At 37.6% G+C, this 13,266-nt stretch overlaps 1 protein-coding gene across 1 annotated transcript in view; it reads right to left on the reverse strand.

The window, feature by feature from the left end:
* Positions 1-598: 598 nt before the first annotated feature.
* The window catches only part of ACER2 (alkaline ceramidase 2), a 39,607-nt gene continuing 26,939 nt past the window's right edge, over positions 599-13,266 (reverse strand). Inside the window, exons 4-5 of the mRNA XM_044657569.1 lie at positions 7,085-7,222; positions 599-971 (exon numbers count right to left, since the gene is read on the reverse strand). Coding sequence (XP_044513504.1) covers positions 785-971; positions 7,085-7,222 — 325 coding nt within the window. The 3' untranslated portion in view covers positions 599-784. The remainder of the gene's footprint in view (positions 972-7,084; positions 7,223-13,266) is intronic.

The following is a 13,266-nucleotide window of genomic DNA, read 5'->3' on the forward strand; positions in this document are numbered from 1 at the left end:
TTATTATGATTTAGGATAAAGGGCCAAAAGAGAAAAAAAAAGGGACAGGAAATAAATTGTGCTCATTTTCAAGGATGGTTTGAAGATGGCCATTTTCCCCATTAATTTTGCCCAAATACAAAAGATGAATCTAGGATTCTCGGCACAAATAATAAAAATAACTTCCAATCTTACTTAAAACCTAGGTTTTGTGAAATTTGTGATTCGGACTTATTCTCCCACAAGCCCTTCATATGACTCTTCATGGCCAAGTTTTCTCCAGTAAAAATGTCTGGAACAAAGATGGAGGTTTAGTTCAAGGGTACATTTTTTTCGTCAGTTCTAACCACAATTGTTCTGAAAAGACAGTAGTATGTAGGTGGGTGAGAGAAGGAAGGAAGGTCTGTGTATAACAAACATTCTTCCCCAGGACTTGCCAGTCTATTGTTCTGGACTATCTAAGCTACCATCATAGTGTTTTAAGATACACAGTAAGGATAGTGGGCATCTAAAAATAAAGCCCAAAGAAGCTTCACCCAAGGCAACCCAAATTCTACTTGTAAGCATTTTCCACCTCAAAAAAAAAAAAAAAAAAAAAAAACAACCAAAAAACCCCAACCTTCCTCCTTTCCAAGGGAAAGGAAAATAAATGCATTTCTTTTCGTACACAATTGAATCTTTGCAAGTGCTGAGCATACAGGAGGGAAAAACCCAAACAAAGAGACAGACTCGGGTGTCTCTGGTGGATTAACTAAGTAAATGAGAAAAAATAAATATGACAAAAACATTGCTGCTGAACTTTACATCATGTGATCTTGACCGGAGATTTCTTATGGGCACACAGGAGGGAGACATAGGGAACTCCTATGAAGGCCCATTTTTCACTGGGCCAGAATTTGATCACAGGACCTTGTTCTGGAATCTCGGAGGCAGCATCAAAGTACGCAAAGCAGACACAACCCAGGTAGGCAGCCAGGCAAATGAGGATGTGCCTGAAAAAAAAGATAAAGCCATAAAACTCCAGTGCTTAGCATAGTGCCTGGCATATATAATAACCACTTAATAAATGTTTAATAATTGATTGATTGAAGCTCCTTGCAAAAGCTCAATGTAGGCCACGTCACCATTTCAGGCCAACTTGTTCCTTTATTTCTTGTTCAAGACTGTAATTACATGCTTTGATCCTTCTTAATTAGAAGGAGATGAGGTTACAGCTCTCCTCCATAGCTGGAGAGCCCTGACCTGCACAGGGCCAACTTTTCTCTTGCTGTGCACTGGAGATGACTCATTCGTTCTCCATAACAGGAACTAATTCCAAGGTAGGGAAGCTAAATCGCATGAAGAGTAGGGAAGAAGACAGAGGGGATCACGAGGGTTTGAAAATAGAGGCTGTGAACAGAGGGAAATAAGCTTGAGTGCAGCTGCTTTTAGTCTAGACCTACCAGAAATTGAAACAGTTGTCTCCTGTCTGTCTCGAGACACATCTATGTTTAAAGAAAGCCATCTATTTTTTAAAATTGTGAACATTTAGAGAAGACTTGTGTTCTACAAGCCCTGAGTCTTTTAAATAACATAAATGGACTTATTTTTTTAAAACTAGGAATAAGCAGGTATAAGAATAGGGCTGTGGAAAGATAGTCTCACACACTATTGATAGAGCTGTGAATAGGTTCAACCGCTGTAGAAATTAATTTGGAATTATGCTTAAAAAAAACATTAAACTCATCTCCAAGTAGATCTAAGATATAAACACAGGTCTAACATATACCAGGCCATTCACGGCAAGTCCTTTTGGGGATAGCAAAGGACTAGAAACAAAATGAATGTGCCTACAACTGCTAAACAAATAATGTTTTGAACGTAATGGAATATTACTGACTGGTAAGAAATGACAAATATGATGAATTCAGAATAACATAGGAAGCATCGTATAATCTGATGCAGAGTGAAACAAACAGACATACTTTTGGGTGCTGTCTTAAATATGTGTGTATGTGCATATGTATGTTTATGTGTGTATACACAAATAGGAATGAATGCCCATATATACATATACATGGTGTCCAAATATATACACAGACTATGTGTTCTGTGTGGAGAGAGTCCTAAAAGTGTGCAGTTTTAAGCATTAATATTTCAGATTTCTGAGACAACACGTATAATGATTCTGGTGATATGATTTTTTTAAAAACCCTTACCTTCCATCTTAGAATCAAAATGACATGAGAGTAGCTGGGTGACTCAGTGGATTGAAAGCCATGCCTAGAGACAGGAGGTCCTGGGTTCAAATCTGACATCAGACACTTCCTAACTGTGTGACCCTGGCCACATTGACTAGTCCTTACCACTCTTCTGCCTTAGAACCAATACACAGTATTGATTCTAAGATGGAAGGAAAGGATTTAAAATAAAAAAGAATTTAAAAGACAATGTATTTCTAAGGTAGAACAGTGGTAAAGGCTAGGCAACTAGGATGAAGCTGATGTGGGTTGCCATGGAGACAGGTTGGTGTCCTGATGTGGGCAGGTTGCTATAAGGGTGTAGGCAGGAGCTCTGCAACCAGCCAATGAGCACAGGCACAGTGGACTAGGGACTTTCTCTCCTTGGAGCTGCTCAGACCTAGCCAAAATTTGACCATAAGTTGCCCCAGGGTGCTTAACATATCATTAGCATCCAATTTGCATTGTGATTTTAACCCACACTAGGTAAGCAAGGGGAATCATGGGTAAAAGCCACATAGACTAAAGTGAGCCATGGGTAAATTAACATCAGTTCCTTGGGAATGGCAAAGCTACAACATCCCAAACAACTGACCCCTTCCCTAACAACTAAGCAAGATAAAAAGCACTCCTGAAATCTCCTTGGGGCCTTTCCATCTGCCACAGCCATCTCTCTCAACATTGGTGACTCCATTGCCACTCCTCTGAAAAACAATAAAGCTTATTTGACATGGACATTGCCTTAGTGGTCAAATCTTTGGGTAAGACCCTGATCTCTCACAGTCCACATCAAGGTAACTTGCCCAGGATCATATAACTAGGAAGATTTGAACTCAGGACTTCTCCAGGCCTGGCTTTCTCTCTATCCACTGAGCCACCTAGCTACAATATAAAATTTAAAAATCACTCAAAGGAAGCCAAATTTGGAATAATTTAAAAAAAAAACATAATATGGTGGTCTCAAAGAGCAGAAAAAACATACCTCCACAGAAAAACAGGGGACATGGGTGAAATATGGCATGCATTATTAGATGGAGTTGCTATTGGTTGTTTTTGCTTAATTTTTCACATGGTTCCACAGTAACAAAATTACAAAGAAGAGTTCAGTTCTGGGGACAGAGAAAGAAGACATCTAGAAATGACAGTAGTGGAAAAATCAAAGTTGTCAATATACTTATTTTTTAACAAGTGAGGAATGGGGCATCCATTTTTAGATATGGAATGTGTGCTTTTTTCAATAAGGCAGGGTAAGGAGTTACTACAAAGTAGACTGTGCTGAAGGAAAGAAAAAGCATCAATAAAAAACATTGAGAGAGCAGCGAGGTGGTACAGTAGATAGAGCTCCAGGCCAGGAAAAGACTCATGTTCCTGAATTCAAATCAAGCTTCAGCTATTTCCTAGTTGTTAACCCCGGGCAAGTCATTTAATCTTATTAGCAAAAGACAAAGGAAAAAGAATAAAAGATTTAAAAAACAATTAGCCAAAGTAAGACTTTTGTCTTATTGATTTATTGTCTTATTGACTACAAGAGAGGACACAATTTTGTTTTGTTTTGTTTTGTTTTTTAGTTTAGTTTGGTCTAGACTCTAGAACTATGACTTAATCAGTGAACAATTCCCAGGTATAGAGATTCTCACCAGTGATACAAAAATAGGGAAGCAGAACAAGCAGTTTTTAAGCCCCTACTGTGTGCCACACACTATGCTAAGTGCTTTACAAATATTGCCTTACTTATTCCTTAAAAAACCCTGTCAGTTAGGTGCCATTATTATCTCCATTTTAAGGAGTAGAAGAAACTGAGGCAGATGGAGGTTAAGTGACTCACCCAGGGTCACTCAGCTAATGTGTCTGAGGCTAGATTTGACCTCAGGTCTTCCTAACTCCAGATCCATCATATCCATACCATCACCTAGCTGCTTCTCTCATGTTAGCAACTCATCTAAAATGTTAAACCTTATAGAGTTATATAGGGACACTCAAAGGTTATATGAGTTGTCCAAGATCGTACATCTAGTATGTGTCAGAGGCAGGTCAAGAATTCAGGTTTGGCTGACTCCCAGGCCACCTGTCTAGCCATAATGCCTCTTAATGGACACCATTTTGTTATTCAGTTATTCAATTGTGTCTGGCCCTTCATGACCCCTTTTGGAGTTTTCTTGGCAAAGATACTAGAGTGATTTGCTATTTTCTTCTCCGGCTCATTTTACAGATAAGAAACTGAGGCAAACAGAAGCTTGACCCTTTCCCAGGGTCACACAGTTAATAAATGTCTGAGGCTGGATTTGAACTCCTGAACAGGAATCTTTCTGACTCCACCCCAGCACTCTATCCACAGCGCCGCCTGCTGCCTTGGATGCTGCTTTAGATTGGTTAAATTCCCAGTTTAGTGGTGGTGTGCTGGTGTTTTAAAATTTCTGGCTTGGGTAAAATTGTTTTGAATTAGACTTATAATTTCATTGATACTGTAGAAGCTCAGTGAAGAAGTTCCTTCTACCAGTGCAAATCAGCCCCCCCTCTGCATCTTACAGTCTTATATTATAATAGAGTCCATTCATTCATTCATTCATTCATCCATTCTTTTTTTTTTTAACCCTTACCATCTGTCTTAAAATCAATACTAAGTATTGGTTCCAAGGCAGAAGAACGGTAAGGGCTAGGGCAGTGATGGCAAACCTGACACGCATGTCAGCACTGACATGCGTAGCTATTTTTGATGACACGTGGCCACATGTGGCTGCATACAGAGAAGTATGAGGCTGCATGCCGAAGATGAAACATTTGGTGTAATGTAGTATAGACACTCTGTGCACTATAGAAGACAATTCTACCTATATTAATTTACCTATTTTGGTTTATTAAATACAATTATATATTTTATATATATATTATATAACGCATGTTTGTAATTTAAACTATATCGTGAAATTATGGTTTTCTCAAAGTGACACACCACCTGAGTTGTACTCGGTTTTTTGGCAAATTTTGACACACCAAGCTCAAAAGGCTGCCCATCACTGGGAATCGGGGTTAAGTGACATCCCCAGGGTCACACAGCTTGGAAATGTCTGAGGTCAGATCATTAATTCATTCTTTCATGAATTCATTCATTTGTAAGGTTGAATGAGACAAGTAATAATAAAGTGAAATATCATTTTAGATTCTCTGCTAGTGTACCAAACATGAGAGGTCAACTGGCTTCAGAGTGGAAGATAAATGGTTAAAAATCAAATAAAAAGGAAATGGTTTCTGTAGATTAGATGAAAACCTTTGAGTGAGTGACAATGAAAATGTCAATGGAAAGAACAACAGAATCAAAATAATCAAAATTAAATGGTGTAAAAAATAGGCAAATGACTTGAAATTGTAATAACCAAGTTTGGCTGCAAAGAAGATACATGAAGTGACATCTTGCCTTTCTCCTTTGTAGGTGTGGAATAATGCACATTATATTGAACTTTTTTCACTCTATTCATAGTTTTGCTGAATTTTTTTCCTTCTTTTTTAATTCTTTGTTACAAGGGAAATAGTGGAGAGAGGGATAACAATGGGAAAGAAAGGAGATATGAAATCAGAAGATATCAATAAATACCTTTTTTTTTTTGAGGCAAAAAGGGGTAAGTGACTTCCCTAGGGTTGTACACTTAAACCCCACTGCTTAGCCCTTACCATTCTTCTGTCTTGCAACTAATACTCAGTCAAGTATCAATGTTAAGACTGAAGGTAAGAATTTAAAAAAAAAAAGTGTATCTTAAAATCTGTGCCACCACCCAACCACAATCTCATTCCTTTAAGTTCCTAAATAATAATTTTTGGATTTTTCTATTAGTATCTGTCACATTTTTCCAATCAGAAACACTCATTTGCAAGTGCAAAAAGATTCTTTTGGGTTGATGGCCAGAAGCTTCCAAGGGAAAACTTCTCCCTCACTGTTTTCTCCACTGTTGGGTTCTAGTCCTGACTGTGTCACTAAACAGATGTATAATCTGGGGAAAATAACTCAAGTTTCCTAAGCCGGAGGCTCCTTTTCTATAAAATAAGGTATTTAGGGTTAGACCAGATCTAAGGTTCCTTCTAAAACTGTATGCTTTTATAATAGTTATATACTTATTAATTGGTCATAAGGAGTCACACTTCAGCTGGGTCATATATATATACTACAGAAAGTGTAGATTCAACTCAAGCAAAGTACTTTATTGGCCAAGTTCTGGCCAAGAAAGCAGTACAATTCATATCCTAGCTAAATCTCATTTTTGTTGTTGTTGTCGTTAGTCATATCAGTCACATCTAACTCTTCATGACCTCATTTGGGGTTTTCTTGGCGAAGTTACTGGAGCGGTTTGCTATGTCCTTCTCTAGCTCATTTTACAGATGAGGAAACTGAGGCAAAAAGGGTTAAATGACTTGTCCAGGGTCATGAAGCTAGTTAAGTGTCTGAATTCAGGTTTTCCTGACTCCAGGCTTGGTGTTCCATCTAGCTGACCAAATCTCATGTTGCAGGTTAGCATTTTTGTATGTTTACAATATACCAGAATATAATACTCAAACCTTCCATATCCCACCCCCATTTCATGGCCTTGATTGGCCACAGGGCCTGCACTATGTTTGAGTTTGTTTGTTTTTTTCAAGTTCCTTTTTGGCTGGACCTGATCCCTTGGGTCCATTCTGCTATTTACATGACTTCCTGCCGATACCGAAACTGTTGTATGTTTGGCTAAGGAAAGAGGCCACTTTTTCCATTCTCTTCCCCTTTGCTTGAGGAAATGCCTTGTTACTCTGGCTTCTCCTCAGAATAGATAAACACAGCCATAACTGGAGCTTCCTGGGAAGAAAGTGAAAACATGGCAAAAAGGCTCCAAACAATGCCCTGCCCAGTACGTGAGACTTACCACACACAATGCAGATAAGGGAAGTTGAAGGAAGACCACAGCTCACAGAAGACTCTGTCACTGATCCAACAGAAGAGAGCTAACATCCACCAGAGACCTGAGAAGAGACCCAGTTTATAGACCCGTACATTGTCACACCTGGAGGAGGAAAAAAAAGAGATCCAAAAGGGGACATGCCATCAATCCTGGTTTTGCAAGATACAATCAGATCTAAGCTAAAAATATAAAAGTGGGGAAGCTAGAAAATGTGGTGGATGGAATGCTGGGTTCAAATCAAGCCTCAGATATATACTAACAATGTGATTCTGGGAGAGTTGCTTTATCCTGTTTTGCCTCACCTAAAAAAAGGGGGGAGGGGGCATCTGGGTAGCTCAGTGGATTGAGAGCCAGGCCTAGAGATGGGAGGTCCTAGGTTCAAATCTGGTCTCAAACACTTCCCAGCTGTGTGACCCTGGGCAAGTCACTTGACCCCCATTGCCTACCCTTACCACTCTTCTGCCTTGGAGCCAATATACAGTATTGACTCCAAAAAGGAAGGTAAGTGTTTAAAAAAGGAGGGGGGGGGGAGTTCTGGTTTGTACAAGAATATTTAAAGCTGTACTTTTTGTGGTGGCAAAGAATTAGAAATTAAAGGGATGTCCCTCAATTGGGGAATGGCTGAACAAAATGTGGTATAAGATGGTGACAGAATACTATTGTGCTATAAGCAGTGATGAACTGGATGATTTCAGAAAGAAATGGAAAAACCTTCACAAACTGATGCAGAGTGAAATAAGCAGAACTAGGACAACATTGTACACAGAAATTGAAATATTGTGGGATGATCAAATGTGATTACCTAAGAAAGAATGTTCTCTCACATTGAGAGAAAGAACTGTGGGAGTAGAAATGCAGATGAAAACATATGATTTATCACTTGTTTATTTGGGTATATGATTTGGGGTTTTGTTTTATAAGATTATTCTCTTACAAAAATAGGTTTTTTTTGTTTGTTTCTTTGTTTTTAACCCTTACTTTCCATCTTAGAATCAATACTGTATTGGTTCCAAGGCAGAAGAGTGGTACAGGCTAGGCTAGGCAATGGGGGTTAAGTGACTTGCCCAGGGTCACACAGCTGGGAAATGTTTGAGACCAGATTTGAACCTAGGGTCTCCCATCTCTGGGCCTGGCTCTCAATCCACTTAGCTACCCCGCTGCCCCTGGAAACAGATTTTGAGTAATAATACATGCACAACCCAGGAAATTGCTTGTCAACTCTATAAAAGGGGCAGGAAGAGGGGAGACAACATGAATCATGTAACTTTGGAAAACTTATGTGTAAATTTGTTATTGGAATAAAATAAAGATAAATTTTTTTTAATTAAAAGAAAAAAAAAGGACCTGGAGAAGGAATTTGCAAACCACTTCAGCACCACTGCCAAGAAAATCCCAAAAGGGGTCCTAAAAAGTCAGACACACTGAAATGACTAAACAATAAATACTGACAATAATAACATACTTTTTGATTTGGTTGCCCTAATAGATAAATGGAGATTTTTGACTACCAATGTGTGAGCTATAAGTGCCTCACAGGGAAGAAAACTGATTCCCATCCTTGCAGTGAGATGCATCTCTGTTCCCCTTTCCCCTCACAAGGTTCCCTAGAGACTCAGAATTCTCAAGGAACTTCCCTGCAGTTTCAGGAGATGCTTGTGAGAAACCATTCCAATATTCCCCCTGTTCTAGCTCAAAGGGTGGGAAAACTTTCAGAAAGATCCAGCAAGAGAATACACCACTCCAGTTATCACAGTATTTAAAATGACAGTTTCCAATGGGGTGTCATGGGCTTCTTCTATTCTTTTGTATTAATTGGAATAATTAATATATAGAAGAGGAAAGCTAAGTGGCTCAGTGAATTGAGAGCCAGGCTTAGAGATGGGAGATCCTGGGATCAAATCTGGTTTTGGACACTTCCCATCTGTGTGACCCTGAGCAAGTAACTTCATCCCCATTGCCTAGCCCTTACCGCTCTTCTGTCTTAGAACCAATACATAGTATTAATTCTAAGATGGAAGGTAAGGGTTTAAAATACACACACACACACACACACACACACACACACGTTGTTGTTCAGTTCTTTCAGTCCTATCCATCTCTTTATGACTCCTTTTTAGAGTTTATGTTTATATATATTTAAACCCTTACCTTCCATCTTATATACGTATTGACAGATTTGAACCTAGGACCTCTCGTCTCTAGGTTTGGCTCTCAATCCACTGAGCTACCCAGCTGTCCCCCCCCCCTTTTTTAGAGTTTTTTAAACTATTGTTTCTTTTCTTTTTTTAAAACCCTTACCTTCTATCTCAGAATTGACACTAAATAGTAAAACAATGTATACAGTAACGGAAAATAATATACAATGATCCACTGTGAAGGACTAAACCATTATTAGCAAAGCAAGTCTCCAAGCCACAGCCAAAGGTGGAATTACAAGAATCTAAGTGCAGGTGAAAACACGCCAGCTTCTACTACATAGTCTTCATAAGATTTCTATCGTATGTGTGATATGTGGCTTCTATCGAGACATGAGCAATATGGAAATATGTATTACGTGAAAGTATGGGTGTAACCTATATCACACTATTCACCACCTGGGGTGGAGAGGTAGGGAAGGAGAAAATCTGAATTTTAAATTGTCAAAAAACAATTGTCAAAAATCATTTCTAAGTGTAACTGAAAAAAGAAAAACTAAGTATCGATGCCAAGGCAGAAGAATGATGAAGTCTAGACAATTAGGGTTAAATGACTTCTCCAAGGTCACACAGCTAGGAAAACATAATAATAAGGATAATAAATGTGATAATAAGGAGGATACTGATGTATATGCTTTGCTAGATATTCACAAAGTATCCACAGTTTCCCTCTACATACATATATACATAAGTATATTGTTGCGCTACAGTAATGTCCGACTGTTTGTGACCCCATTTTAGGGTTTCCTTGGAAAAGATCCTGAAGTGGTTTGCCATTTCTGTCTCCAGCTCATTGGACTTTGTGACAGGGTGAAGTAACTTGCACAAGGTAACAGCTAGGAAGTGTCTTAAGGTTGGATTTGAATTCAGATCTTCCTGAATTGAGGCCCAGCTCTCTATCCACTAAGCCCCCTTACTGCCTCCAAGGCAAACATAGTTTAAGTGACTTGCCCAGGGTCACACAGCTAGAAAGTGTCTGAGGCCAGATTTAAATTTACAAAGATGTGTCTTCTCAACTCCATACTTGGCACTCTATTCACTGCACCACCTACCTACCCACATGCTTCAAATAATGTAAATATACTATATATTTATGATATACCCGGAAAGATACAAAATATTAAGTATATATGATATATAATATATAAATCACATAAACATATTTATATTCTATTTCTTATTAAATATATTGTTAATATGTTATATAATATATAAATATATCATGTTATATTTATATAATATAATAAAAATTATATAAATATACTGTATATTATATAAAATATAAAGTCCATACAAATCAAAATAAATATTTAAGATATTTAAGATATAATATTTAATATATGGCATTTAATATATAAGTATGTTATATATTAAATATATGTGGTATAATATATAAATATGTGCTCCATAATATATAAATATATTTAATATATGATTAATATATAAATATATTTAATATGTGCTATGTAATATATAATTATATTAAATATATATGCTATATAATATTTACATAACATATTTTAAGGACAAATTCAGAATTCTGCTGAATCAGAAACTGGGTGACTCGGCAATGTGCAAGATCATATCTATTTGGTTTTAATTCTAATTTTTTCAGTTTTTAAATGATATGTAGCAACAACAAAGCAAGAACTCTAATCTTCCCCTTGCTATGGTCCCATCCAGGATAATATAATAATGATGATGATGATAAGAGTATTTCTATAGCACTACAAAGCACTTTACAGGTTATTTGATTCTCATAACAACCTTATGAGGTAGGCGCGATATTATCTTCTTTCAACAGATGAAGAAACTAAGATTCCTACAGTGATGTGTAAAGAGTCCCATAGCTAGTTGTGTTTGAGGAGATATTTGAACTTGGGACCCTACCCACTGTGCTACCTCACTGCAGAACAACATAGTACATAAGAGGCTAAGGGTTGGAGTCATGATGAATACCTAGGATCAAATTTTACCTTGGATACGAGTTTATATAGCTGTGATTTTCTTAAGGACAGGCCACTCAGGCTCTGGGTTTCTACATAAGTGTTCCCATTTTAAGATGAGGAACTGAGGGGTTAAGTGATTTGCCCAGGGTCACATAGCTAGAAAGTGTCTGAGGCTGGATTTGAACTCATATCTTCCCAACTTCAGGCCCAGTGCTCTCTCCACTGTGTCACCTACCTGATCAAATGTGCCTGTGCTAGGGGCCTGGTGCATAATAAGTGCTTAATAAATGTTTGCTGAATTTAAATTTAATTATAGATCATAACATATCACACATTACATTATAAATTACATAGATAATTTTAGACTTGTTATCAAATTAATTATACCATGACTCAGTAAGAAATGGGATAACAAATCATAGATTTTGAGCTAGAATCAATCTTCAAACATTACATTTATGAAGCACCTACTATACCCGGCATTATACAAGGTGCTAAGGATACAAAGACAAAAAATGAAAAGACTATCCCTGCTCTCTGTGGAGTTTTCATTCCATTGAGACAACGTGTATGTTATAAAAATACTGTGCCCCAAAAAAGTCTTCAGTGCAACTTTCAGCTTTAATAACCTCCCAAGTAGAAATGCTACAAACTCATAAAAAAAAAACATCATTTGAAAACCGAATTACTTATATCTCCTTTACCCTCATTTAGTTTGGGAATTTTCGATAATAAATTTTAAAGCTCAATTTTAACAAGGTAGGGTACCCTGGCATTGGGCATTCTGTGTCTGATAAGTTTCTGGATGATATTTTCTCAGACCAGTGCATCAGCAGAGAGTGTCCTCTTGCTAGTCCACCACAGTCACCTGATTTACATGCATTAGACATTTTCTTGTGAGATCATATCAAAACTGTCACGTATTTATCAGAATCTCCTCCTTTGGGTGATCTCGAAGCCAGGATTGGAAACATAATCCTTTTAATCACTGAGCAGTAGCTATTGAAGGATTCTACAAAATCTGAAAAATCAACTGGAGCAACGTACAGCACAAGATAGCAGTTATGTTAAATTTTCGTCATTTGAGTGAAATAATTAACCCTTTCAAATTTGAGGCTTTTTGTAAGTTTGTAACATTTATATTTCTAAACTTACTAAGACTTTGGGGACACTCCTTGTTGATCAGTTGTTTTTCAGTCAAGTTTGACTCTCCGTGACCCCATTTGGGGATTTCTTGGCAGAGATACTGGAGTGGTTTGCCTTTTCCTTCTCTGTTTCATTTTATAGATGAGGAAACTGAGGCAGAGTAAGTTAAGTGACCTGCCCTAGGATGTGCCTGAAGCCAGTTTTGAACTCACAAAGATTACTCTTCCTGACTCCTGGCCTGATGCTCTGCCCATTCTAATATATGGGAATATGAGTTACTTCTATACAGAATAAATATAAAATATTACAAGGTACTTAAAAGCAAGGAAGTTAGAAAGGTCAGGAAAGGTTTTGTGGAAAAGATGCTAGTTGAGCTATGTTTTGAAGGAAGAGATTGTGTGAAATGGAAATGAAAAAAAGGATTTTAAGGCAGATATAGAATTCATTCTCCATGAAAATCCCGGGTGCAGGATATGTAAAGAATAGAGAGAAGCTCAAAGATGCTGCTAAGTTCAATGGAGAGAGCACTGGGCCTGGTCAAGAAGACCTGAATTCACATCCTACCTCAGACACTTATAAATATCCCTGGATGTGACCCTGAGTAAGTTTGCCTCAGTTTCCTCAAGCGTAAAATAGGGATAATAATAGCATGTACCTTCTAGGGTTATAAGGATTGAGATAATATTTGTAAAATGCTTGGCACATAATTGGTGTTTAATAAATGGTTATTTTCTCTCCCTCTCTCCCATTTGGCTGGGCCATAAAGTATGAGAAAAATAGATATAAAATGAAGTGAAAATATGAAGGGCTTTAAAAATGAAAGGAGTTTACATTTCATCTTTGAGATCATGAGGTA

This window comes from Gracilinanus agilis, chromosome 1 (assembly GCF_016433145.1).
Source record: "Gracilinanus agilis isolate LMUSP501 chromosome 1, AgileGrace, whole genome shotgun sequence".
Classification (NCBI taxonomy): Eukaryota; Metazoa; Chordata; class Mammalia; order Didelphimorphia; family Didelphidae; genus Gracilinanus; species Gracilinanus agilis.